Source organism: Balaenoptera ricei, chromosome 7 (assembly GCF_028023285.1).
Source record: "Balaenoptera ricei isolate mBalRic1 chromosome 7, mBalRic1.hap2, whole genome shotgun sequence".
In the NCBI taxonomy this organism is placed as follows: domain Eukaryota; kingdom Metazoa; phylum Chordata; class Mammalia; order Artiodactyla; family Balaenopteridae; genus Balaenoptera; species Balaenoptera ricei.
Window position 1 is genome coordinate 103,085,565 of NC_082645.1, and position 21,578 is coordinate 103,107,142.

The following is a 21,578-nucleotide window of genomic DNA, read 5'->3' on the forward strand; positions in this document are numbered from 1 at the left end:
AGAATTTGGACTCAGAGTCTCTTGAACCTTGGCTAACTTACCAAGGTGGGGGGGGAGTGGAACCAGTATTGTGGGCCACATGGTGGAAAAATGAAGCACTGTAAGGATAGGGTTTTTATTCAAAGCTCTGCCTTCGCCAGCGCTCCCTGGCTGGGTACAATATTTACTGTTTTTTAAAAGTCTGCTGCACTTCTCTCAGAGGCCACCAGAGGGCGCACAGAGCCCAGCTTCCCTAATAACAGGGTTCACAGATAGGACCTGCAGGACATCTGGGGGAACTCAGAGAGTTGTGGGCAGGAGAGGGTAGGATGGAAAGGAAGTAAGGAGACCCGCGGAGAGCTCGGGTCAAGCTGCTAGGGTTCCAGACTGTCTGAGACCTTTGGGCTGACCCAGATTTAGGGCTGGGATGCCTGCCTCTGTCTCTACTGCCAGGTTCCGTGGCGGGCGGGGGGGCAGGTGGTGGGGTTGGGGGGGTGGTGATATGGGGTGTGTGATGCTGGATATCGTCTTCCATGATGCTAGAGAGGGAAACTGAGGCAGTGGCAGAGACTGACACCACCCCAAGCAGATTAAAAGGAATTCAGTGGAAGTAGCATGATACAGTGAAAAAAGGCCTAGTTTGCTAGCTTGACCTGGGTCAAGTCAATTAACCTCTCTGAGCTTCAGTTTCCCCAGAATGAAATGAGGGTTCCTGATAGCACATTGTGAGAGTGCTTGCAGTCTTTAAACTGGCACTCACGTGTTAGCATCCATCTTCTGTGACCAGTAGAGACTGGGAACTCCAGCAAGAGTCTGGGAACTGCCTTCTATGAAAGGTGAGAGTGATGGCCCAGGAGGCACCATTTTAACAATTATCCTAGTCCTCTTTAAGCTCAGAGATGGCTCTGCACTTTTGCACTGCTGCCTGGGATGGGGGCTGGAAGCAGAGCTCAGAAATGCCCCATCACCTCAACCCCCCTTGCTCACCCAGCTGCTCAGCCCCAGGCACAGTCTGAGCCATCGAGGTCCCCCGCTGGCTGAGTGGTGGGGGAATGTGGAACTGGGGAGATGGGGGAAGAGCACAGAGGCACTCCAGATGTGTGCGTGACCACATCAGGAACAGTTGGAACACAGGCAGATGGGTGGGGAGGCCGGGAGGAAGGCCCAGGATCAGCCTGAGGCCGAGGGCTCAGGAAGCATTTCCGCTTCCTTTCAATGACCTAACATATAGGAGTTTGGGAGACTGAAGCCGCCCTTACCTTGCTGAGGGGCCGTGGTCCCTGAGGCTTGGACAATAGGACAAAGAGCTCCCTTATCAGTCTGGGGCTCCTTGCCTCTCTTCTTCACGAAGATAACCTTCTCTGGCAGAGCATCAGGACTGAGGCTGGGCTCGGCTGGGGCAGTGAAGGTCCCACCTGTTCTCACCCTGGCGCCTCCCTAGCCCTCCCTTCCCTACAACCTCCTACAGAACCACCACAGCTGGAACCATTCTCCGTGCTGCCTTTCATCCCTGGTGCTCCCCCCCACCAGTGGCCCCTGTAATTGTGGTCTCAGGCGGTGGCTGCAGGGGCTGGGGCCAGAGCCCAGGGCAGGGCCAGGGCGGGGCCTGGGGGCTGCTGATAGGGGCTTGCCCATGGCATGGGTCCTCTGGCGCTGGGGATCCTGCTGCAGACACTCTTTCTGGGCTTCATCTTCACACATGCCAAGGCCATGTGCCTACATATGCCCTCACCTCCCTGGGCTGAGGTGAAGCACTCCAGACGGGCACACCCGGACCCTCATGACATCAGGCCAGTACCATGCCTGAGTGCAAGCAAGGCTTGGGTATTGTTTACTTCCTGGAGTTTTCAAAGAAAAGGTCTTCTCCCTCTCCCTTACACTTCTGTATTTCATGAACAGTGGAGGGTAGGGGAGCAAAAAGACCATCCCTCAGCTGATGAAGGCCAGAGGAAAAAAAAATCAGCCACTCAGCCAGGTCAGTAGCATTTCCCAGATGTGGTCCTCAAGAAAATCACTTGGGACACTGGTTAGAAATGCAGACCCCTGGGTCTTGCCCCTGGAAAGGCTGAGTCAGCTGCATGGGCCCAGAATCAGAATTTGCCACAATGGCCTACCCTAGGGAATATTTACATACGATGCATCATGTGTGGGAAATGCGGAGCAGTAGATGCAGATTAAGGAGGTCTGCAACCTGAATTATGAACTCATTCCCTTATCACATGAGGCCTGTTCCTAATCTTTTCTGGGCCTCAGTTTCCCCAACAGCCAATGGGAATTTGACTCCCAAGTCTGGCTTGTCCCTGCTGGTGCCCTCTGCCACTCTGGGCTCATGCCTCCTTCCCGGGTTAAAACTGGTCCTGCCCTGCCCCTCCCCATACCCTTCACAAACTCTAGATCCAAGCCGTCCCTGTCCCTGCAGCATGGTGGGGGAGAGTGGGGAGGGGAGGGGGTGGCTGGGGTCACACAAGGCTCTGGCTGACGCAGACTGCTTCCTGCCCCCCGGCTGTTTTCCTGCTGTCCAGCCAGACTGCTCCCCCCACTGCCCCACCCTCACCCCCAGCAGCCTCAAGCCCTTAATTCCCGACAGCTGCAGTGGCTGCCAGCAGAGATGGGGGGAAGGAGGGGGAGTATGCCGTCAGCCTGCTGTTGCTCAGGCCGCCCCCATCACCTGACAGTCTGGGGACAAGGAAGGCCCCACCCCTCTCCTTCAACTGCCCTGGGATGGGCAATCCCAGGAATGGGCCCCTTTTGTCTCAGAGCCCAGAGACTCTGGTAGTTTATCCTTAAACCAGGAGGGGCTCTCTTCAGAGAGAGGGGGCAGTGAGGTTGGGAGGGAGGTGTATGTATAGAGTGGGAGGTTTGTGCCCATTTTACAGAGGAGGATGTCAAGGCCACAGTGGGAGTAGGTTTCACTATCAGGGCCCAGGTTAGAACCAGAAACAGAAGCTGGATCCTCTGTCCCCAACCCTCTGGCTCTCAGGCCCTTACCTGAGTCCAGTAACTCATCCCATATTGAGGTGAGCCCAGTGTTCATCTGGGGTGTGAGGGCAGAAAGGGACCCCAGAGAGGAGTGGGCCTGAGCCAGGAGGCTGGTGTTGGGGAGCTCTCAGAGGACCAAGTACAGCTGGCAGGGCCAAGGTAAGACCTGGAGCATCTGTAGGCAGGGCCCAGGCAAGCAGTACGCAATGCTGGGGCCGCTGCTGCTGTGCTCTCAACTGGGTTTGTTTCCAGCTCTTCCACTAACTTGCTGTGAGAACTTGAGTAAGTCATGACCCTCTCTGAGACTCAGTATTTTCTTGTGAAATAAAAGGGGACATAATAAGATGACCTCAAAACACACTTTTAGGATTAAAAGGCTCTCTAATCCCTCCTCCTAGGGTGTGCCACCCCGGGGTGCTCTGCTCCCAGACAAGCATTCACTGGTGTCCCAGTAATTTTACCTTCATTGGCTCACTGACTACATGAGGTTGGACCTCATTAACCTCATTTCACAGAGGCAGCGGGTGGCTCAGTGTCCAGGAGGCACCTGTTGAAGGTCACACAGCGAACAAGAGCAAGATCCGGAGGCTGCCAAACCCCTTTGCAGGATCCCACACCTGCCTCGGCAGCCAAGCCTGGGAAGTCCCTCCTGAGGTGGGGGAGGCCAGCAGAGGGCCAGCCCCTCCCCCCCGGCCCCTGCAGGTGTGTATATTGGGGGGATGGCTCCCCAGGAGCTGCGGCTCGGCCAGGCGCACACACCTCGCAGTAACACGCACCTTCCCACACAAACCAGCGAGCCGGCTCACTGGCACCGCCCTGTGCCTGATCGCACAGACCCCAACACCTCTCCTCCCCACCACCCTCCCCACCGCCGCTCCCGCCCCGAATCCTGAGCGGACACAGTGGCCTCGGGACGAGTACACGCCTCTACCCGCCCCCCCTCGCCCCGTCGTCATGACGTCACGTGGGGTAGAGCCCTGAGACACACTGCGGGGGGGGGCGGGGGGGAGGAAAGGGGAGGCGGCGGAGCTCCCCGAGCCGGGACAGTCACTCACTCACTGGGCGGTGGGGCCGGGCACAGACAGCGCCGCCCCCCCACCCCTCCCGCCTCGCACGCCCTCGGAAGCGCAGGCTAACCGCGCTGCGCTGGGGGGGCTTCCCAGCACCCCAGCCTCTCGTCCCTCGCCCGCAGCACCTCCGGGCCCCCCTTACCCTCGAGAGGCACCGGGAGTTGTTTCAGGGGGCCCTCGGGAAATTCCCCGAACCCCTGTGCCAGGAGGTGCCCGGTGAGTCCGCCCGCACCCCCCCCCCCCCGAGGGCGGTGCCCGGGGGCGCTGCCCCATGGAGCGGGAAGGCGGGCACCGTCTGCTCCCGGAGCCGTGACCCGAGTTGGAGCTGTGTGTCGAAGCCGCCCCGACCCCCGCGGATCATGCGCCGTCGCCCCTGGCTCGCCGGTCCCACCGGGCTGTGAGCCCCCCATTCCTGGCCCATCACGGCCCGCGCGCGATGGGCAGCACCCACCCTTGCCCCTGGCTGCGGCTCCGACCTCGGCCCCAGCCGCGGCCCGCGCTCTGCGCGCTCCTCTTCTTCCTACTGCTGCTGGCTGCCGCCTTGCCCAGGTGAGCCCTCACCTTATGCCCCGCCCTCCTGGAGAGCTGGGACCCTCAGCCACAGAGGCCTCTGAGCTCCGGCTGGGGCAGGGGACCCTGGAAGGAGGGAGGGACGGTGTCGCGGGAAAGTGCTGGTGACCAATGAAAGAGTACTCTCACAGGAGGGGGTTGAACTGGTGACAGAATAAGGGCCGTCCAGGGAGACAGGGCAGTGCCCAGGAGAGTGATGGCTGCTAGAAGGGGAGGTGTGTGTTTAGGGGGAAGCAAGTGCCAACCTGGAGTTCCTGCTGTGCTGGGGGAATGCACCCCCCACCCCAGGAGTAAAACTCAAACTGCCCTGCTCCACCTTGCAGATCGCCCCCAAGAGGGGCAGGGGTTGGGGGCCAAATGAGGGTAGCCCAGGTGGGGTCAGTGAGAGATTGCAGCTAGAAGGGTTCTCAGTATGTGTGTGTGTATGTGTGTGTGTGTGTGTGTGTGTGTCTGTTCATCTGTGCTCGAGTAAGCCCAGCAAGCTGTGTTGTAGACAGCAGTCTGTGTGTGCACATGTGTGTGAATGCGAGGGCTCATGGATCAATGTATGTTAAGATGAACATGTGTGTGTACTTGTGAGTGTCTGTGTGTATGTGTATAACTATGTCTGATGAAGTGTGCATGTGTGTAAGTGTTCCGGCGTCTGTGTGTCCACCTCATTGTGTGCAGAAGTGTGCCTGCATGAATGTGACTGACTGAAACATGCCGTTTGGGAGTGGTCTCCCGGACAACACTGCATATGAGAGCATCTATGCCTGGGGATGTACTTATGAAATACTGTGTGCGCAGGCATACCGGATGTGTGTGCATTTGCACGTAATCTGTGTGGGTGTGCAGCTGGGTGGGTTGTGTTGGAGGGGACGTTGGTGAGAAGGTCGAGGAAAGGAGAATGTTTAGGGGTATACTGATGGGCTCAACCTTCAAAAGCAGGGGTGGGAACAGAGGAATTATGGCCTTTGGGACAGAGTGTGTATAGTTAGATGGGGCCCTCCTAGCCCCCGAAAACACTCACCCACCCCCACCCCCACCCCACATGCCTGCAGGTCTTCACCCAATGATATTCTGGGCCTCCGCCTCCCCCAGGAGCCCGTGCTCAACGCCAACACAGTGTGCCTGACATTGCCAGGCCTAAGCAAGCGGCAGATGGAGGTGTGTGTGCGCCACCCTGACGTGGCCGCCTCAGCCATCCAGGGCATCCAGATCGCCATCCATGAGTGCCAGCACCAGTTCCGGGACCAGCGCTGGAACTGCTCTAGTCTTGAGACTCGAAACAAGATCCCCTATGAGAGTCCCATCTTCAGCAGAGGTAGCTGCCCTTCACGCTTGACCTTCTGCCCATCCCACTCAGCACTTCCACTCCAGAACCTATCTGCCAGCCATTCCCTAACCCACTCCCTCAAGCTGGCAACCACCCCAGGTGCCCATCTGCCAGCTGTGCTGCTCTCTTGCCTCTTTCTGCTCTGGGAAAGTCCATGAGGGTCAGACAAATGGGGTAGATGTGGCTCCAGGCTGGGCTGTGTGGGATGAGGGCAGCAGGTTTCATGCCTGAGAATTGAACTCCTGGGTTATCCTGCCCTGAGACTGACACTGCATATCTCAGGCCCAGGAAATATCCATATCTGTTGCCTGCCTCAATTTACCCTCTACCTAGTAAACACCATGTAGGATGGAAGCCTGTGATAAAGTACCCAGAATCAACATGAAGAGTGGTCAGGGACTTTTGCCAAATGGTGTAGTTGAGGGAAGCCTGGGCAGGTAAAACTGTACTTCTGCAGAAGCTCTTCCTGGCGGGGTTACACCACCAGCCTCTGTGTCATCCTTGCCACCCCTGAAAATCCTCTCTAAATCAGAGGCACTGGGTGTGTGCCTGCCTCCTGCCCAGCAGGCCTGACGGCCCTGCCAATTCCTCCTCCCCTCACAGCTCAAAGAAGCTGCAGCCCACTATCTGTCCCCCTCCCTGGACTTCTGGGTGACCCAGGGTCTACCCTGACAATCCCTTGAGTGGCTTGGGCTGGAGGTGACAGGAGGTTTTGTCACTCATTTCCACTCACACCCACCTCCTGCCCTGGTATCTTAAGCTTTGACTCAGGTCTTTTGGGAAAGATGGGGGTCCTGCCTCCTGGATGGGCCTAGCTGGGTATCTCTCTCTCCTCCCCTCAGCTGCTTGGGTAGGACAGTGTGGGGACATGGCTCCTTGCAACTTGTGCAATTCTCAGGTGACAGTAGAGGAGGAGGGGTACCCCTGTACCCTGTGGCCTTGGGGCCCAGAGGCTTCTGGGAGAGTCAGACTCTAATGTACCCGAACTTCAGAAAGAACTCAGAGTCAGGGGCCTTTCCCTTTCCACCAGGACCCCTCCTTGCATCCCCGGAGCCCCCAAGTCAGGGGCCACGCCAGCCTCCGCCAGCCCCGCCCCGCCCCGCCCCGCCCCCGGCCGCCCGCCCCGCCCCCGCGCGCTTTCCCTCCTCCCTCCCCCGCGCGCCCGGGGCGCTGTTTCTCCCCGGCCGAGCCCAGCCCGACGCGTGTGGCGGCATGCAGCCGCGAACTAATCCCCGCGGGCAGCGGCAGACGGCTCCCGGCCCCAGCCGCGCGCCTCTCAAAAAGGGCGCCCCCCTCCCCAGGCCGGCGCTCCCGCCCCTGAGCCCCTGAGCCCCTGAGTCCCTGAGCCCCTCCGCCCCTGAGTCCCTGAGCCCCTCCAGACGTCTGCCCAGAGAGGCTCCCCGCGACCCCCGCCGATCGGCCAGCCCAACTCAGGTCCGGCGGCCCGCCCCGGCCGCCCCCGCTGCCCTCTCGCTCGCGGACACGAAGTGACGGGCCACTGCATCTCTCCTGACCCGGCCGGGCCGGGCCAGCGCTCGCCGCCGCCGCGCGCCCGAGCCCACTCGCTCCCCGAAGTCTGGTTCTCTTTCCAGCGCTCGGGCCCCGAGCTTGCTCCAGGTTCTGCTCACTGGGGGCTCGGGCAGGCATTGAGGTTCTCACCCCTGCCACTTCGGGTGAGGCGAGGCTAGCTCTTCATCCCTCTTCCCGGCCTCGGTGTCCCCTCTTTCCCTCTGGTCCTCCTGTCCCCTCTAGACTCCCAGGAGTCCCTATTGCTTCGCCCGGGTGAGGCCTGTTCAGGCTGGTGGAGGACACGGGGGCTTTGAAGCTTGAGGGCCAGTTCGGAGCGGTGGAACCCCGCGGGGTTGGCGCGGTGCCAGGTGCTCCGGGTTCACCTGCAGTTTAATAAGCGGGAGGTGAGCTGGGGGGACGGGTGTGGGGAGAGGTGAGGTGTGGATGCGGGAGACTTGCCGCGGCTAGCCGGCGCGGGGCGGCGCCCAGCGCCGGGAGGGGACGGGACAGTGGCTCCTGGGCTCCCGCAGGGAGGCTGGCATCCTACCGTTGGCCTCGGAACACCTTCCTACCTCTGTGGTTTCTGCCCCCCGCCCCCCCCCCCCAGCATTGCAACACCTCATTTCTACTTCTTATTCCTCGGAGGGGACTCTGGGCTTCTGGAAAGAAATTTCCGCTCCCTCCACCTCCCACCTCCAAGGGCCACCATTGCCGTGTCTCCCTCACTCCACACTTGTGGGATCATTTTTTTGGTCCATCTTGGCCCATCACCTCAAGGACTAGCTAAATTTGAATCCCATGGGACCCATCTTGGTGGTAACCAGCCCCTGGACTGGATCCTTCCCCCAGTCTACCTTATTTTCAAGCCATAGATTGTCCATCATGGGGTCAGGTGACCCCAGTTTCCCCCACGTGGACTATTAGGATGCCCACCCCCCTTCTGACCCAAGCTGCCAATGGGGTTCTCTTAAAGGTGCACTCTGCCATGTTTAAAATTCAGAGACTGCTAGAAGGAGGTGGTCCCCCAGGTCTTCCATCTGAATGCTGTTACTGTCATCTAATTGTCCTGACACCTTCCCTGAGATGGGTTGGGCTGAAGGGATGGAGTTCTGATGTAAGAGGGAGAGGCAAGGGTTCTTGAGCACCTAGAGTGGGTGCTTGGGAAGCAGGACATACAATAGGGCTTTACCCAACCAAGGAGAGGGATGTGAGGGTGCTGGACCCTGGGAGTTGGGGGACAGAGAGAGGGGCCTCTAGGGGGGCTAGAAATAGTCCTAAATAAGCTGTGAGAGAACCCCCAGCCCAGGCGCAGCTATGACCTAAGTACCGAGGGCAGTGGTATCCCCAGCTTTCTGTTCTGAGGATCCACAGGGTTGGTGCCTAGATGGGTGAGATGCTGGACAAACATCAGCTACAGGGGGGCTTTTCATTGTGAGGACTAGAGAACCCCTCTATCTCTTACTCAGGATGCAGGGACCAGAGGGAAATTTGAGGAAGGGGCTACTTTGGGCTGGGCTTGGGCACTGGAGTGAGAGAGGATGAGACGACCGGGAGAGGTTTGGTGGAGGGGAGTGAGTAGATTCACACAGCGGGTACTGGAGCACTCATGAAGTTTGGGTACTGCCCTCTCTAAGGCCCAGGCCCATTCAGAAGGGATGGAAAGAGGGAGCTTGCGGCTCTGCAGTAAGCCAGGCTCCCAACCCAGGGGAACCCAGCAATCTGAGAGCCCATCCTCTGCTCTCCAAGGCCCTGGCTCTTTCATCTCCCACCTCCCTTTTACATTTATCCTCGGGGAATCTTTGTTTTATGCCTAGGTCTCCAGGGGTATGTGGTGGTACTCAGATGGGGAGACTGAGGCACAGGCAATTGTATCCCAGGATTACCTAAGGTCCTATTATTCTAGTGGCACCAAATAAATTAGCCAAAACATATTAAGTACTTGCTGTGTGCTTGGCACTGTTCTAAAGCACTTTATCTGTACTTTAGCATCCTCAAACAATCCCCATGCAGTAGGTCCTATCATTATCTTCATTTCCAAATGAAGCTAAGAGAGGTTGGGTAACTTGCCATTAGTCACACAGCTTGTATGTGAGCTGTAGAGCCAGGACTCAAATGCAGGCCAGCTGTCTTTAGAGATTGCCCTCAAACCCCAGCATACTGCCTCCCAAGCTACAAGGCCACCATGATCTCCTACCGTGTGCCCAGAGGTGAACTGGTGCAATGGAGGAGTAATCCAAGAAATGGAACTGATATGCGCACGCACACGCACACAACACACACACAAACACCTACCCGTGTTTGTGCAAACATGTGGCTACATTCAGTGTCACCCCTAAGTGTTCCCACATGCACACAACCCTCTCTCTCTCCCCAGCCCAGGCACACGAGCACGCACAGATTATTTGTGCACAGATTATTTGCACGGAGGGAATGGAGACCAGACCTCTCCCCTCTCCTCCCTCTTTGACTTGAATGGGCAGGGCTCAAGCTTCTCTAACCCCTCCTAGTTCCCACTGACTCCTGAATCCTCTCTCTTCCACACTTCCCTGCCCTCCAAACCTCCTCCCCCAGCCCCTTCCTGGCCGTTGGCTTCGTCCTGTAGCAGCAGCTGACTCCACTTAGATGCTGGCAGTCCCTGTCCCAGATCAAAGGCAGGGCGGCTAATTGTGCGTCTTAACGAGCCCCCCACCCCCAGTGCTCCGGGCAGCCCAGCTGGCCAAGGCCCCTCCCCTCTCCCTCTCCAGCTGGCCAGATGGCACAGTGCCTGCATCTGCCCCAGACAGTCGGGGCCAGGACCGAAACTGGGGCCCTGAATAGGAGCTGGGGGCAGACCCAATGGGCTGGACTTCTCTGAGGCCTGAATGCTTGGATCAGAGGGTGACCACACAAGCCCTGCCCAGTCACTCCTTCAGTGGCTGTGACAGCTGCCAGAGGCCATTGGGATGGTGTCTTTAGCTGCCTGGGGTAGGTAGGGGTGTTCTCTGTAGGCTGCGGGCTTTCTCCAGATTCCTCTAGGCCTGCCCTTGAATGTAACAGAGCCTGGAAAATGGTGTGTGGGTTGGCCCAGCACATTCCCCTGGGCCAGCATCTTGCTCTTTCCTGGTGCCATGCATAGACAGGGCCATAGGACTGGGAAATGGGCTACCTGGGTTTCTTACTCAGCAGCTTGTCTTCCCCAGAGCCAAACGTCCTTCAGCAGAAGGTGGCCAGGCCTGCTGGGAGAGCTGGGTCTGTGTCCAGCTCCATAACCCCTGCGACCTCGGGCATCTCTCCTGGTTGGCTCTCTGGGATCAGTGAGGCCCCCAAGTCCTCCCAGTCTTTGAAACTGATGTAGAAGGACCCAGTTTTTGTTTTGTTTTTTTTCTGAATCTCTGACCTCTACCAAGCCATCAGCCTCCAGCTGGGTTCTGGGCTTCCCCCACAGGTGTCTATGGCACAGGTGGATTCTCCTCCTAGTGTGGGAGCTGTTATTGCCCTTAGTTTCTCCCACTGCTTGAACTCTCTCAGGTTCAGAGGCTGGTCAGTGACCGGTACCAGAACCTGCCCCTCGCCGGTCCTTTCTCAGATGCAGAATAAGGAAGAAGCAGCTTGCAGGTCCCAGAGCCCGACCCTCCTCTGCAAGTAGGCCTCCCCCTGCCACAGGCCCAGGGGATGGCTCAGGCTTGGGAACGCCAAGGAGGAAAGCAGTGTAGACAAGTCTTGGACTCCTGAGAGTGGCTCATCAGGGAGTCTTTGCAGCCCTGAGCATCTCAGGAAGGCATCTACCTTAGCTAACGGTTCCTTCTCAGTGTTCAACACCACTATATGCTTAACCCTGAGCAGGCGGTGGGCTCACCTCCAGCATCCTTCAAACAACCTCTTCAGCTGACCTCGACCGACCACAAGCAGGTGGCTGGACGATGCCCTGTTCTGAGGAGACTTTCTGGGATGTCCAGACAGGCAAAGGGGAAATTCTGCTGGCTCTTTTGTTTGCCTCTCGCATCTGGCCATCAGATAGTGTTCTTTGATGGGCCTAAGGGGGCGGCTGCAGGCAGGAAATCTTGGGGCCGGGAACTTTAGGAGGACACCTTCTCCTCTTACTTACCCTTCTGCCCATTAACATCTCCTGGGGCCCTGAATTCCATCACTGGTAATTTTTTTTTAGGTTAAAATTTGCCTTCTTTCTGCAGGCTTATCTTAAAATTGCAAATATCACATGAGAGGTAGTAGCTTAAGTCCCTGATGGTTAAAAAAAAAAATTAATGTTTACTAGATACTTTCTGTCCAACAGGAGAGATGTAGTCACAATTCTGAGCTTGGCTAAGGGTGAAGCAAGGGAAAGGAGTTCAAGACGGAGGGCTGTGGGAGAGACCTCCCCCATTCCACTGTGTGCAGAACTTCCGGTGTGATTTCTGCCCCTCTTTGAATCTATGCCCTTGTACCAGATTTTCCCCCAACACTGGGCCTCTGCTTCCTCTCAGTATGGTGAGAAGGTTGGGCAGGGAAGGCAGAGGGATGGGATGTGGAGGCTCCTCAAAGGCTGTTTCCTGCGTCTCTCTGCGCAGGTTTCCGAGAGAGTGCCTTCGCCTACGCCATCTCGGCAGCTGGCGTGGTGCACGCTGTATCCAACGCCTGCGCCCTGGGCAAGCTGAGGGCATGTGGCTGCGACGCGTCCCGGCGTGGGGATGAGGAGGCCTTCCGTCGGAAGTTGCACCGCCTGCAGCTGGAAGCGCTGCAGCGCGGTAAGGGCCTGAGCCACGGAGTTCCCGAGCACCCTGCCCTGCCTCCTGCCAGCCCAGGCCTGCAGGACTCCTGGGAGTGGGGCGGCTGCAGCCCCGACATGGGTTTCGGAGAGCGCTTCTCTAAAGACTTTCTGGACTCCCGGGAGCCTCACAGAGACATCCATGCGCGCATGAGGCTCCACAACAACCGAGTGGGGAGGCAGGTGAGAACCCCATCCCTCTGGGCCTGCTCCAGACCCCTCTGCCTAGGGCCCCTCCCCTTCCCCAGGCTTATGTCTCCTCTGGGGACCACACCACTCTCCTTAACTTAGCAACTTTCCCATTGCCCCCTCCTAATTCAGTCATCAGATGTGTTTTGGATAACTACTGTGTGCCAGGCGCTGGACTAGGCCTGGGAATATGGGGATAAAACAACCCCTGCCCTGGAATAGCTCCCCTTCCGCTGAGCAGCCTGCTTCTCCCATTTCCTGCTGTGAGTAGTGGGGAGAGCTCTGGGCTGCAGTCAGGACCTCAGAGTCTAGGCCCAGCTTTGCTACTCTGTCTCTCCCCCTGTAAAATGAGAAGGTTGAACTGCATCATCCATAAGGCTCCCCAGCACAAATGTTCCATGATTCGGTGCTTTCCTATGCTGGGACCCCCCCTCCTCTCCCAGGCTTTCTGTGCAGAATGAGGGATTCCTGCAAAGGGAGATCCCTAGGGGCTACTGTGGTACTGTGTTATGTTGTCCTCCTCCTTTCTCCCCCCACCCCCGAATGTTCATATACCTCAAAGGTCATTTATTTAAGAGAGAGAGAGAAAGAAGAAGAAGAAGGAGAGGGAAAGGGAGAGGAAGAAGAGGAGGAGGAGAGGAAGGAAGGAAGGAAGGGAGGAGGGAAGGAAGGCAGGGAGAAGGGCGGGAGGGAGGAAAGAAAGAAAGGGGAAGTAATAATATCCTGCATTTAATTTATTGAGTGCTTACTCTGTGTTAGGCACTGTCTGGGGCATTTTACTACATCCTATTTCATCCTTACACCTACCCATGAGGGTTCTATTATTAGCCTCATGTTCAGATATGGAAAGTGAGGCACAGATAGACTAAGAAGCTTGACTAAGGTGATGCAACAAGTGAGAAAGTGGCAGAGGCAGGATTCATCCCCAGGCAGTTGAGCCCTGAGCCCTTCTGTTCTATAGTGTAGTCTACACTAAGTTGCCTCCCTGGCCCTCATGGTGGCTCAGCACCCTCTTTTCCTGGCTATTCCACCCCTGTCACTTCTCTTGGCCCTGCCCAGCCTGCTCAGGCCTTGTTTCTGGCTTCCCCTCACTCTAGCTGGCACTTTCTCCATCTCACTATCCTTTCTCCTGGCTTCTCAGCCCAGGCCAGTTCACCTTCTTCTTCCACAAAGACTGGAGCTGATTCAGCTCTTCCATCATGACCGAGAGGTGATGTAAACTGAGGCATACCCACCCTCAGGTCACATCCAGCTCCCACCCAGTCCTGTCCTGTCCATGCAGCTCTTTTCCCAAGCTTTGATACTATCCTAGCCCATAACAACAGTGCCTCTCCTCCTTGTTAAACTGGTTAATTAATGGCTGCTGCCTGTGGGAAGCAGATGTTCTGGAGCTGTTGGCCAGGGGAGGCATTGGGCTGTTTTCCACGTGATGCTGACACCACAGGCTGCACATACAAGCTGCAGAGCCCTTTAAGACTTGGAGGAACGGGGTCCCTCTCTTATGGCCCTACTGCCCAGGTTTGGGGGACCCAGATCATTTTTTGGAGTGGGGGGGCAGCAGGGGGAGGAGGATGTGGCCAATTTCCTCTGGGGTCTCTGGTGAGGATAATGTGAAGGGGTTCTTTGGGAGGAGGCTCAGGAGAGCAGGCTGAGAGCTGGGCAGGGGCTGGGTAGGTTGTATTCCTGTACCTAGCTCCCTTGGAGGCCTGGGAACCTCTCTCCACTTTCATTGCCCTGGGGGTCTGGCTCTTTGGGTTCCCTTTGGTTCTGTATTCAGGTAGGGCCTTTGGCCCCTGTTGGTGCTCACTGTTTCCTAGGAGGAATGGTGGCACTCAGCACCGGGCAAAATAAGCGCCAGCCAGTAGAATGGGAGAATGGGAGGGAGGCAGGGGGGCAGGGGGAGGAGGGGGAGTCTCCCCAGCCCCTGGCCCCTCTCCTTAGGCTCCCTGAAAAGTGCTGCAGGGCCCAGAGGAGTTAAGGGGCTTTTCAGACTCCCCACAGCCTCCGCTCACTGCCTGGAGTGAGGCCAGAGGCTTTGGGGCTGGGATGTAGTGGGGCCAGCACACCCCTGCTCCTGGTCCTGAGGGTTGGAAGGAGAGGGAATTTCCCTGAGGATCTGGGATCCCCCCTCAGGAAGCAAGAGCCTCCAGCCCCAAGGGCCCCCCTGCAGCTGCTGGGAAAGGCAGGGGGAAAGGAGGGGAAGCAGGAAGGAGGGAATTCCCCCAGGGTCTGGCCGGGTGGGAGGTGGATGCGAGAGCAGCAGAAGAGTAGGCAGAACTCTTCTCCTGACCGCCTGGTTTAGGAGCTGTGCCACCCACCCACCCACTTGGGGCCTCAGCTTTTGCCTCCGTTCAATGGGGGTTGGTTTCCAGAGCCTCTGAGAGTCTCGCGGGCCGGTGTCTGCGTCGGGAGGAGGCCAGTGGGGCTGGCCTCGGGCGTCACCCCTCCCCGTTCCTCCCTCTGCAGGCGGTGATGGAGAACATGCGGCGGAAGTGCAAGTGCCACGGCACGTCAGGCAGCTGCCAGCTCAAGACGTGCTGGCAGGTGACGCCGGAGTTCCGCGCTGTAGGGGCACTGCTACGTAGCCGCTTCCACCGCGCCACGCTCATCCGGCCGCACAACCGCAACGGCGGCCAGCTGGAGCCGGGTCCCGCGGGGCCACCCTCGCCAGCCCCGGACATTCCGGGGTCTCGGCGCCGCGCCGGCACCGCCGACCTGGTCTACTTCGAGAAGTCGCCCGACTTCTGCGAGCGCGAGCCGCGCCTGGACTCGGCGGGCACCGTGGGCCGCCTGTGCAACAAGAGCAGCGCGGGCCCGGACGGCTGCGGCAGCATGTGCTGTGGCCGCGGCCACAACATCCTACGCCAGACGCGCAGCGAGCGCTGTCACTGCCGCTTCCACTGGTGCTGCTTCGTGGTCTGCGAGGAGTGCCGCATCACCGAGTGGGTCAGCGTCTGCAAGTGAGCGGACGGCTCGCCTCCCTGCGCCTGGTCCTCTGCGGCTTGCGATCTTGGCCGGGCAGCGTCACCTTGGTTCCTGGGAGTGGAGGATGGACCACAAAAATCTTACAGGAACCTCCCAGCTCTGAGGTCGTCAAAGACTGCAATCACGGGACGGTTCAGGCCCGCTCAGACCCCCTGCTCACTTCTGTGGCCTCCAGGACCGGTTTGCCTCCCGGCTCTCTGACCCAAGCTCAGACAGCTCCGTTGGGCTGGCGGTTGCCCCACACTCTAGGGCAGTGTCAGCCAGGCATCCTCTGGGCCTGCCTCCTTTTATCTCTTCACCCCTACCCCTGGAGAGGGAGGGAATGAATGGAAGCTGATGGGGAGGGGGAGGAGGATTAAAAAGAAGGAATGGACATCACTGAGCTGAAGTGATTCTGCAGAGGCCTCAGACACCCTCCCCCACTGGCCTCTGTCCCTCATCATTCATTTAACAAATATTTATTTTTCACTCTTTGTGACCTGGCACTCTGTGGGGGACGAGAGGTGCTGGGGATACAGATGTGAATAAGAGACAGAGAACCTGCCCTCTTGGAGTTTACATTCGGGCTGGGGAAGATGGACAATAAACAAGAAAATACACAAACAAGGTCATTTCAGACAATGCTATGTGCTGTGAAGAAAATAAAGCAAAGTGCTGGATGTAGAGTGATTTGTGGGGAGTGGGGCCCCTCTAGATAAAGGTACTGGGTGCGGAAGACCTCATGCTGAGACTGCATGAGGAGGAGAGCCATGCACAAATTGAGGGTAAGGGCTTTTCAGGCAGAGTCCATGTGAATGCAAAAGCTCTGAGGACAGAAAGATCTCAGGAGGAACAGCAAAGAGGCCAGTGTGATTGGAGTGAAGATATCAAGGGACAGATTAACAGGAGAGGAGCTGCTGGAGGGGGGTGGGGGATGGGGAATGGTCACATTATGCATCCTTCCAGGCCAAGGTAAGGGATTTTATGTAAGAGGAATGGGAACCTTCAGAGGGTCTTAGGCAGGCAAGTGTCATGGTCTGATTCCCACACCGCTTGCTGTCTGGGGAACTGAATGGCAGGGGACAAGTTGACAGCAGGGGGCCAGTTGGGAGACTACAGCCATCTTCCAAACCAGAGATGAGGCCTGGGCTAGATGGAGGCAGTGGGGAAGTTGGCAAGGGGCTGGATCAGGAGCCCTGGATGCCAGAGCTCTAGCTGTCCACTTTGTGCCTGAGCCCTCTGCCACAAGCCAGGACGAGTGTCGGCCAGTAGCACCCGTCGGCAGAGACAGGAGGCACTCTGAGAGGAGTAATCCTGGGCAAGACCCAGCTCAACCCAGCCAGCCCAGCGCCCCGGGGAGCAGGTGGGGCTAGGAGGTGCGGCCTGGAGAAGGGTGGCAGGGGAGGGCCAGGAGACTCGCTGTCTGGATTCTGGTCTCTTGGAGTCCAGGCAGGGGAGGCGGGGTATGTAAGTAAGGCTGGGGGTGGGGGGATATCCTTCCTGGGTCTCTTGTGCCCCCAGATCCCCAGCTCAGGATGCCCCTTGGCAGTTCAGCCAGCCCCCCTTCCATAACCCCATAAGAACGCTGCTAAGCTGGCAGCCTGGGTCCAGCATTGCACTCTGCTTGGCTCTCAGATCTGATGTTTTTCTGGACCAGACCCTCAAGGAGGAGGCAGTGGAGAGGGAGGTGGGGTCAAGTTCTTGGGGAAAGAACACTTCATCAACTTCATCCAGGCCTCCTGCTGCTCACAGTTGAGAGTCCTGCTGCCTGCCTCAGTTTACCCCAGAGTGGCACCCTTCTTGATGAACCAACCAAGGATGAAGTATTGTTCCTTTTCCCAGTTTCCAGCCTACCTGCATCCCCATACTTCCCCGGCCCTGACCCATGTCTCCCTACCCCTGGGTAGGGGTGAGAAGGAAAGGAGGTTCTCATGGTGATGCACCCCTGTAGTGGGAGGTTTGCCCCCACTCGCTTGCCCTCAGCTCCCTTCCCTCCAACTCCTCCTGCATCCCAGCAGCTCTCAGACATGACTAAGGCAGCAGGACATTTCACATGCTCAGTTCTGCTGCCTCTGTAGAGGACAGGGTTTCTCTCCCCATCCCCCTAAAGACAGTACCACAGGCAGGCGGGTGAGAGTCCCCCGGGAGGAGGGGTGGGCAGGAGCAGCCAGACACACCTGCCTCATTCCTTTCCTCTTGTTCACCCAGGAGAAAGCTTTGGGGGCTGGGTTCGCTGCCTCCTCCCTCCCTCCCATTCAGGGTAGGAGGGAAGGGAGGGGCAATGAAGGCCTGGGGGGGTACTCCCACCCCCTGCCCAGCCCCCAGCAGTGTCCACTACAGCGTTAGCTGTGGCTTCAGCCTCCTCTGCCTTCCAGGCTTTAGGAGGACAGAGTTGGGGGAGGAGAGACTGAAGATGAGAGACACAGGATGAGGGTTGGGATAATGAGGTAGGAGCTGTAACACTGCAGAGCGTGCTGCCTCTAGAGGGAGGGGTGGGCCGTGGAGTGGGACAGGGGACTGGACACCAGGCTGTGGGGGACATATCCCAGTCAAGTCAAATCATGGTGATCTGATACATGCTAGCTTTACCTGTAAAGGGAGAGAGGAAAAGTTGGAGAAGGAACAAATAGGGTGTTGCCCACCCCCATCCTTTCTCTGGGCCTGAAGCTGACTAGAGTCTGGACCAAAGCTGAACCCCACATTTGAAAAGGGGTGTATGGGATTTGGTTGACCCTAAAGGGAGATATGGAGGTGATAAGGGGTGGGAAAATGGGGCCCAAGAGGCACTGGGTCTATGCACTCTGGCTAAGAGTGAGGCAGAAATCAATGTGCTGGTTGGAAATAGGGGAAATGGGCTGAAGTAAAGTGGGACGGTGGAAGTAAATAGGAGGAAGAACTTGCCAAGAGCTAGGAGAGGACCAAGGTTCAGATTTGGAAATAAGAATAGAGGGTGGACCAGACTTCACTCAGAGGGGGAGGAAGCCATCCCCACCCCCAACACCTTTCACCTTGATGGACATTGGGCCAACTCCTTGCAGGAGGAAAAATAGCATGGAGCCTGGATGGTCCCAAAGGGAAGAAGGGAGGGAAGTAAGAGAGAATGAGGTGGTGGAGAGATCAGCAGGCAGTGGTGGGTTAAGGGTCAGGGAGAGGCAGCCAGACTGGGGTGGGGATCAGAACCCAGACATCCTGCTTTTTTGTCGCCCAAGGTCCCAGGGTCGGAAAAAAGAGGAAGGGAGAGGCAAAGGTAGAGGCCTCGGCAGCTGTAGGAGGGCCAGGTGGGTGAGAAGCGAGGTCAGAGGCATCCCGGTCCTCCCTCGCCTTCCTCCGAATTAATGCGCCCCCAGCTAGCCCCCGGCAGGGGGCCTTCCACGTTGGAGCTTGGCCAGGCCCTAGTCGCGGCCTCCCTCCTCCCCTCCCACCCCCCCCTTCTCATGTGGTTGCCGGCAGCTGCCTGCGGTCGCCCCAACTCCTGCGCTCAAGGCACGGGGACTTTCCAACAGGGGAAAAAATGACTTAATGAGAGTGGGAGCCGGGGGCGGGAGGGACAGGTCCCTGTAATCACCGCTCTGCTGTGGGGCCTGCGCGCCTCCGGGCCCTTCCCTGGCTTCCTGCTGCCAGCGCCCCCCTCGGGCTCTGCTAGGGGAGGGGGACGGGCTGGCGCAGGGGATCCCTTTTCAAGTTCCAGGCTCTTTGGGGCCCTCCGGCTGCCTTTGTTCCCTAGGCTTGCCCTGCGTGGAAGCTGAGACGCCCCGTGATCCCTCTCTGGACTTTGTCCTTGAAGTTGGGGAGTGGCAGTCCTTCCTAGGAGCCACGGTCCTCTGCTGGTGGATTAGAGGGGTGCGGGATCGTGGAGAGCCCTTTGCCACTTCGCGGCTGCGCACTTCCAAATGCCTCCGGTTGCTGTGGCAACCAGGGCAGTTGAGGTGTGTCCGCGGGGCTGGGAGGCGCCCACCCCACCCCCCTTTTCTCGCCGCCCTCCGGGCCAGGCCGGGCCGCTGCGGTGCGCGGGGGTGGGGGTGTGCCGTTACCATGGCAAGGGTGCGCTAGGAGGGCACATTCTTCCCCAGGGTGGGAGCGCCCTGGGGATACGAGAAGGGGGGTGATGGGGGCGGCAGAAAGGGGAGGGGAGAGGGTCAGAACGAGGGAGGAGTCTCGGACAAGACGCTCCAGGGCTTCTGGGGTTGGGATGGGGAGTTTGGAATCTGCCCCCGCCACCCCCAGATCTCCGGCGATGTCCCGGTCCTCCCCCCTCACTCTCGCTGGGGGTCAAGCCCCTAAACCCCGTTTCTGGGGAAGGGATCCGAACTACCGACCCCGAAGGTCTTTTGGCTTCCTCCGAGGTCTGGTTCGCCGAGCTAAGTGTCCATCCCCTACCCCGCAAGCTGAGCTGCAGCCCAGACTGCGACCCGAAGCCCTGCAATTAAGCCCCTCGCCCTCCCCTGCGCCGCCCGCGGGTCCTCTGCCAGGCAGGGCCTGCACCGCCAATTACAGCATGCGCGCAGCAGCTGATTACTCCGGAGTCCAGGAAGCGGCCGGGGTGGGGACCTCAGCAGGTCCAGGCGGCGGGGTCCCTGGGGTAGTCCCCGGCCAGGGGTCCTTCACTGGTGCTTTGGGCTGCGGCCCTCTAGCCCAACGTCTCCGCTCCAGACAATACGGGGAGGAGGGTCTACTCGGTGCTCAGTCCTGCGCTGCCTCAGTTTCTCCCTCCTCGAATGCACAGGGCACCCAGGGCAGAAAGAGCGCAGGGAGGGTGTGTGTGTGTGTGTGAGAACGCAAGAGTTCAAAGCCCTCAAGGCCGGGTCTCTTTCCCGCCGCAGACGGTCGCGTGGGTTTCTCCTGGCCCAATGTCCGGCCCGATGGACCCGGCTCTGTCGTGCTGAGCTAGCCCCAGGGCGGCTGACAGCCGGTATCGCACTTTTCTGGGAATCGGAAAACGGCGCCCCCGCTGGGCGGGAGGCTCCCGCACTTCTACCCCACAATGCAAGGCAGTCCGGGAGCCTGAGGGGCAGCGACGTGGGGTATTCTGCCACCACCTTTGCCCCCTGCCATCCCTTCTTCCCTCTCCCCTCGCCTACGGGTCTGCAGTGGCTCGGGTAGAGCTCAAGTCTCCCGTGGTCCAGCTTCCCACATCTGGCCGGCAGCTGGGACCCGCCCACTTCGAACTGCTGTGGACCCAGCGCCCTCTGTTGGTGCGGAGCCGCGGCGCACCAGCTTTCCGGCCTGGACCTCCACCTGCCGCCGCCGGCCTGGGGTATCGCTCCAGTTCCAAGGATTTGGGGTTCCACCCATTTGGCGTCCCTTGCCGTTGGGTACACCCCACCCTCTGCCTCATGTCGCTCCCAAATCCGACTTCTTAGGCCCTTTGCTCTTTGCCGGCCGCGGCCTCTCTGACTCTCTTTCCTCGGTCCTTGCGTGCTCAAAACCTTGTCCGGCGACCTAGCTGTCCCCCAACCTCCCATTTTCTCTAGTCGTCCAGGCTTCAAGGGCAAGTTCTGAGGTGCGATCTCTCGGAGCCCAACGTGAAAGTCCGCAAATAGGAACATGATTACATAAATCGCCGCCCATCTGTTCAATGGGATTCCTCGCAGTGCCCTTAAAAATGAGGTGGTTTGAAGTATATTTAGGGAAGGAGACTGAGTGTTTGCTCTTTATGGGGGGGGGGGGGCGTGTGTGTGCAAGATACAAAATAGCACAGGGAAGGATCCCTCCTTTATCGCAACAAAAATTATAGATGTCATTTGCATTTTTAAAGTCTAAAGTAGGCAGTAAAACGCTAACAGAAATCATTTTTGGATGATAGAATTATAGGTGGTTTAAAATTTGTCTCTATTTTATCTACATTTTTCGTTTATCTATAATGAACATGTAATACTTTGGCACAATAATAATTCCATATCCAGAATATTTTTGCCCAAAATGTGAGAATCGAATTACATCATTAGAATACATTAAATTTTAAAAAGAACCCTTTTAAAAGTAGGAATTAGGGAGACCTCCTGACAAGAGCTAATATGATTACGTCATTGGGATTTTCTTCTTAAAATCATAAAACTTTGTAGGGAAAGCAGGCTTCCAACCTCTGAACTTCAGGGCTTAGGGAACTGAGAAGTTGTTAGAAGGGTCCTCAAATCCACATGCATATCCAGTACTGTTGCGAATGGAATCGCTGATTTATTTTCCATTGTACTGCATGTGTATAAAGATGCTGTCATGATTAACAATATAGAAAATAATTTTAATACCTTTTTCTCAGTCT

At 57.9% G+C, this 21,578-nt stretch overlaps 1 protein-coding gene across 2 annotated transcripts; it reads left to right on the forward strand.

Annotated features, from left to right (window-relative positions):
• Window positions 1–3,604: 3,604 nt before the first annotated feature.
• Window positions 3,605–15,946, forward strand: WNT10A (Wnt family member 10A). 2 transcript variants are annotated; one of them, XM_059928713.1, is made up of 5 exons: window positions 3,605–3,660; window positions 4,122–4,577; window positions 5,642–5,904; window positions 11,970–12,349; window positions 14,822–15,946. In XM_059928713.1, exons 2-5 carry the CDS (start codon window positions 4,465–4,467, stop codon window positions 15,317–15,319), a joined length of 1,254 nt encoding a protein of 417 aa, XP_059784696.1. In that variant the 5' UTR covers window positions 3,605–3,660; window positions 4,122–4,464; the 3' UTR covers window positions 15,320–15,946. The 2 variants fall into 2 exon arrangements, with proteins under 2 accessions (XP_059784696.1, XP_059784694.1); XM_059928711.1 differs by lacking the exon at window positions 3,605–3,660 and having other exon boundaries at window positions 3,939–4,577.
• Window positions 15,947–21,578: the final 5,632 nt, after the last annotated feature.